We start from the raw sequence: 6,000 nt of genomic DNA, 5'->3' as shown, positions 1-6,000 counted from the left end.
GGTCCTTTCCCTGCCTCTGACTTAGAAATTAAGAAGTACAGCCTGTCTCTAAATTCGAATAAATCAGTTTGGGGAGGTTTCCTAGATAGATCCCAGTCCTAGATCGAGACGTTTAGCATGGAATTGAGAAGAGTGTGAAAGGGAGTTTGGGTGAATTCAAAACCGTATTTGTTTTTCACATTGAAAATGTTCATGTCATTTTCTTTTCCTAAGAGTATAACCATGTGGACAAAGACATTCATTTGAAATGCAGGTGGAATGTAAATTGCTACTCTTCTACACAGACAATCCAGTGTATTTATACTTAATCCATAAAGGCATGATATTACAAAACACATATGTATATTGTGAGGCCATCTGGCATCAAATTTTCCAATTTATAGACAACTTTGTATTTACATAACAAACTATTAAATCAACCATTTTTTTCCGATTTATAAAAGGTCACTGAGGTACACACACAGTGTGTATAAAAGCAGATAAGGCTGATAATACATATTAACAGTAGATACAAATTAATCTTTCATATTTGAAGAAAATGCTTTTTATATATTTTTTCTATATCAGACTGTTAGCAGGATGTCCCATGCTTGAGTTGTTTATTGCTTTTTGGCTCACTGATTTAATAATCGCTTCAGGGTTTTTTTACATGTATGAATTACTGATGCTCTTATCTCTTTGGCTAATGCAAATGTGATAGTGAATGAAAGAAAAAGATAAACTGATTCAATATTACAGTTTTGGCTGTTTGATATTATTTGTTCAAAGCTCCTAAACGAATCAAGTAACACACAACTCATTTTATACACTATAGTGACAAGTCTTGTGTTACACCATTTGGGCATAAGTAGGCCAAGTAAACAAGATATCAGATTTTTGGTATGGTCTAGAATCTTGGCTTTCTTTTCAGAAAGAGCGATGTCACCGGCATCATAAGCATCTTCAGTTTTAAAATTTCAATGCAAATGTGACTTACGAGGGAATACTGCAGGCTGCATGGAAGATTATCAAGTACGTTATCATGGTCTGAAATGAAAAAGGAATCACCTCATGAGATAAGGCAGTTGAGAATCCTCATAAAAACTACGGAAAGCAAAATCACTGCCCTCCACTTCTCCCACGATTCTGCGGTGTTATGTTAAAAAAAAGAAGGTTGTGTTTACTTAAAAAACAGACATAGCAAATCACTCAAAGTTAGGCTCTAAATAATAGACCAAAAGTGGCCCATGATATCACAAGGGATGAATATTTTTCTTAAAGCATTTATATTCACAGTGGAACTAAAAGTACAAATCAAAAATGTTCCTTTAAATAAATAAAAACGCTGATTGATTGCTTTTAATGCCGCAAACAAATCAAACAAGAGCTGCTCTGTTAATTTTCATTCATTTGAAATAATCTTTAAAAACTACTTATAGGTGTGGTTTATTCTCCTTGTACTTCCTAAGACTGTTAAGGGGCACAGAATCAAATTAGATTTCCTTTTCCAAGAGGGGCTATTATGTTCTTTAACGGAGCAAAAGTTTTTCATTCTGTTTCCATTCTCAGATTTGTTGGGGAGGAAAAAAAGAGTTTATTTTAGGTAATAAAAAATGTACTAAGGTCGAAGGGCTAGCCTTCATTTTTTTAAAAAAATGAATTGGCTTCAATACAAAGAGAAAGAAATGGCTCTATGGGCAAAATTCAAGTATGAGTGACCAATTTTTTAATTGTAAAGTAGGTGCAACATTTAAAAAAATGTTACAGCACTGCATGGCCTGTAATGCTAACAATATTTACATTAATCGCTTACATGAAACCATATAATTGTAAAAGAGAAGGGGGAAAAACCCTCATGTGAACTGAAAGAATGACACCTAGTACCCACATCAAGGCCGTGAGCAACCAGTGAAATCATGGGCACGAGTGTACTTTACATGGTCTAACTGATGTAAAGTATACATTGGTGGAGGAAGCACAAACCTAACTAGTTTATAATATCAAAAAGAAGGCATGGTTGACACCAACTCAGTCTGAAGACAAATAGCAAAGCTAAAAGATCTTTTACATACCAACATACACACACACACAACCCCCACATACACAGACACATCCAACTCACAAACGGACATATGCACCTATCTGTGAGTAAAAACAACCATGTAGACAAAACAGTAGAAAAGCAGGCTGGTGCAGAAAAAATGGACAACATTAATGGTTTAAACGTACCAAACACATCAACAAAGTAACAAAAATGTGTCGACTAAACTATAAGAGGTGCCTGCGTGCAGGATGGGCAGGCAATCCCACCATTATGCGAAAGACAAAGTGAACCTGCCCCCAGAAGGAAGGGTTCCTGCCTCCAGGACATGAAGCCCTGTATGGCCAGGTGCATTCCATCAGTACTGGGGGTCGGGGTGAGGGTGGGAGTGCAAAGGACACAGAGACACAGGACACCTGGAGGAAGAATTAAGAGCTGTTGCTATCAAAAGTGAGCCCAGGTGGAGTGCTCTGTGCTGTGGCCCCAAGAAACCGATTGGAGGAATGACCTTGGTCTCCTTTTTCCTGAGTTACTGGAACTCTGCTACATCATGGGACTGAGGAGTTTGGGGGTGTGGATGAGAGAGGAAGAGTAAGGGAGGTGGTGGGCATTTGGGGATCCAAAGTCAGAGTGAGCCCCAGGCTAGGGAACAAGGCAGCATTCTCTAGAGGTTTAAGGGTTTGGGAGTGGGGGCTGGTAGTTCTAAGAATAAAGGGATAATGGACTTCTTTTGACAATCCATCAGCCAGAGTCAGGCTGGAGGCCCGAAAATTTGCTCAATTGCCTGGGAGATAGGGGTATACTACCACCACAAAAATTGTGAAAAAAAGACGAAAAATTATGTTGTGCTACATTTCTTATTAATAACCTTGTACTTTACAATGGCTCACAGTTTTAGGTTTGTATACTTGTAATGTATTTTCTCTCTACATTTGTTTCACATTTTTTCTTACTTAATATAATATAAATAATTTGGTTAATAGATTTAACCTGCACATTTCAGCCACATTAATATATATATAAGAATCTGTTAATGGTATAAATAATCCTTTAAATAAAATAAATCTGATATGTTACATAATACTGATAAAAAATTACCATTGCTAATAATTTTGTAGGCCACCTTAACTTGCGGTTTAAGTAATACTGATGAATGGATATATAAAACTTGCTTTGATGATTCATATTTATTTTTGCCACTAAGAAAAAAACTGAATTATAATCAACCTTACCTCTGATAATGCTTTCAAAGTAGTGCTTTAGCCTCCATGTATGGGAACAGAAAGTTCTATCTTCTCAGGTACCGTTTGCAACAAAAACTTAACTCCGAGCATCAACGGTGGTGCAGCAAAAGCTCTCTAATTCAACAGGTGGCTACCAAACGTTACCTACAGAAATGACTGAGTAAAATATTCCATCTAAGATTTTTTTTTATAAAACCTACTCTACTTTAAAACTTAGGTAAAAAAAATATGCAACAAATGGTTGCAGTTTCTGAATTCTTAATTTAGACCTGTGAGCCCTCATCCCTTTAGAAATATCTGCAAGGTTTCAATTTCCTAGACTCTCGAAGTCAAGTCCAGTGCTTCCAGGCCAGGTTCATTCCAAAGAGACAATATAAATGGACACTCAGTGGTGTGCAGTGTATGTCATAATTCAGGTAATACATCATCATGCCTTCTCTCTGCTGTTAAATACAAAAACAGCATCTTTTACATTATCATAGAAAAGCATTTAGGTTGTATTTTTATTTATCACTTTACAATGGTAGTCTCTGGTAGGTGTACTCCATAGAAACCAAAGAATTTTGTACACTATTTCTTTGTACAATAAAAGATAAAGTGTGCATTAGGTACGCTTGTACATGACAATATTGTACAATATTTACATTTCTGATATCACCATGAAATTCTGTATTTTCTATATACAACATTGAAAATTCTTCAGAAACATTTGGACGATTTCTTATAATCACGATTTTAGTATCATAGAAAAAGAGTGTCTCCATAATCTCTCGACCATTTATCACTCTCATTACTCAGGGATTTTGATTGGTTTTTCCAGCATTCATTATCCTTCCTGATCAAAAAAAAAAAAAATATTGTATCACTGTTTCTTTTAGCACCCTGTGGTGGTGGTCTATCTGTCGTGGTATAAATATTGATATAACAGTGGCTATATCAATACCTATATACAGATATATCTGTGCGTGTTCCTCTAATAAATACTGCACATGCTGGAGTAGTCCCTGTTATCTGGAGATCTTCCTCCTCTTGGGTTTGGGGGGTCTCATTTGTCTGTCTCCCTGTGGGATTTGGTGAACCTGGAAATAAAGAGGAAGGAAGAAACAACAACGGTGATTGAAATCATACATACATATCAGATGATTTCTGACAAAGAAACAGGGTAGAAAATTGACTCTGGCTTTCATTTCAATCATTGCTATCATAGGGCATTTAAAATTTTTTACCAAAACCCCAGATCTCAGAGCGCCCACAGTCAGTACAAAATATGAGGAATCCTGGAAACTGATAAGCAGAGCAACACTGTGTGGACCCCCAAAACAGTGGAATACAAAGAAGGAACTGGAAAAAAAATCAAGTGTGGGAAATGTGATAAGCAGCTACTACTGCTGCTGTATATGGAAAAGATGAAAATTAGGCCTTTTCCATTAGAGAACCCAAGGCCACCAATTTCACTAGATTCTGGAAAGTGATAAATACACACCAGTCATGTTTTCTTCTTCACTCCATCACCCTACTTATTTTACAACTACTAAGAAGGGTCAACGATTATAAGAACCCAAGGAAGTTTATTTATAAGAGTGAATGGAAAATAGAATACCACTCCCAACTGTTGGCAGATCTAAGCTTGTATAGTCTGGGAAGGGCAATTAACATAACTCGTCTTTATATACCAACGCAGAAACTAGCAGTACATAGGGCTGTGTATTAGATTGAGCAAGGTGGAGTGGTAGTGGAGCACGATTACCAGGTGTCAGACAGCAGGTACAATTTTGAGGGGCAGAGGGCAGGTGTTAGAGAGTTGATCAGGTGCCCACATTGTATTGAGGCTACTGAGAGGAGAGAGGAGAGTACAAGGTCAAGACTCAGGAAAGGCAGGGTGGGCCCAAGGTAGTGGTATAGCGAATGCTTAACAACAGCTAGCTCCCTGTGGAGGGACACAAGCACACTGTAGCATATGCCAATTTCTGTGGTGTAAATACTCCCACCATGGCCAATTTCAAGCTACCAACATGATGTTAACAGAACTCGGAGTTAGAAGAGATGGGCACAATCAGCTCTTGAGATCCACTACAAGTTGGCTCAATTGTATGTTTTAAAAATAGCATTTGGATAACAGCAAAGGCCAATGCTATTCAGGGTAAAATGCAGAAAGCTTTTTCAAAAATAATATTTTAATTTTAAAAACAACATTTATGAGTTTCTTAAACTGCCTCTTCCTCCTAACCCCTTCATATACATTTTTTTAAAACCACTAGTTTCTGATAAACAGCCATAACTGAAACCTCTGTACAAGTGAAGAAAGAAGCCTTGATTCGACAATGTGAACTAGTAACTCATGGATCAAATGTGGCTTGAAAAAGGTATTTTGTTTAGCCATATGATGTTTTAATATTTTAAAAACAGTTGTCAACACTAAAAAGTGAGAAATTTTATTTCCAGGCTTCTAGTGTCTCATGAAAAATAGGAGGATCTTGCAACACTCGTACAATTTCCCATATGGTTCACATGCGCTGGAGCACAGAAGAAGGAGCTCCTTCTGGAGAGGGCACATGCCCCAGGTTGCCACGGTCCCCATCACCTCCAACTGTCCTGAGTCAGAGACTAGCGAGGTGCTCGCCAAACCCGTTTTCTCTTCTTCCTGAGCAGGCATATTGTATAATGCATTTCCTAGGCCACCTGAGTTAAGAGAACCTTATGATTGGGTCAGGCTACTGGAAAGTCAGCAGAAGTGAT

The 6,000-nt window shown here is 37.5% G+C and overlaps 1 protein-coding gene across 8 annotated transcripts in view; it reads right to left on the bottom strand.

Moving 5' to 3' along the window:
* Positions 1–277: 277 nt before the first annotated feature.
* MBD5 (methyl-CpG binding domain protein 5) overlaps positions 278–6,000 on the bottom strand; it is a 369,565-nt gene continuing 363,842 nt past the window's right edge. For 6 of the 8 annotated variants that reach the window (XM_039855722.1, XM_039855716.1, XM_039855721.1 and 3 more), the window contains one exon: positions 278–4,343. In XM_039855722.1, the coding sequence (XP_039711656.1) occupies positions 4,272–4,343 (72 nt within the window). In that variant the 3' untranslated portion in view covers positions 278–4,271. The remainder of the gene's footprint in view (positions 4,344–6,000) is intronic. The other 2 variants (XR_005651314.1, XR_005651315.1) reach the window with 2 other exon arrangements.

The sequence above is a fragment of the Pteropus medius genome, unplaced genomic scaffold (assembly GCF_902729225.1).
Source record: "Pteropus medius unplaced genomic scaffold, Ma_sr-lr_union100, whole genome shotgun sequence".
Taxonomy (NCBI): Eukaryota; Metazoa; Chordata; class Mammalia; order Chiroptera; family Pteropodidae; genus Pteropus; species Pteropus medius.
Note: the sequence above shows the minus strand (reverse complement) of the source record. Positions and strands in the feature narration are given on the sequence as shown.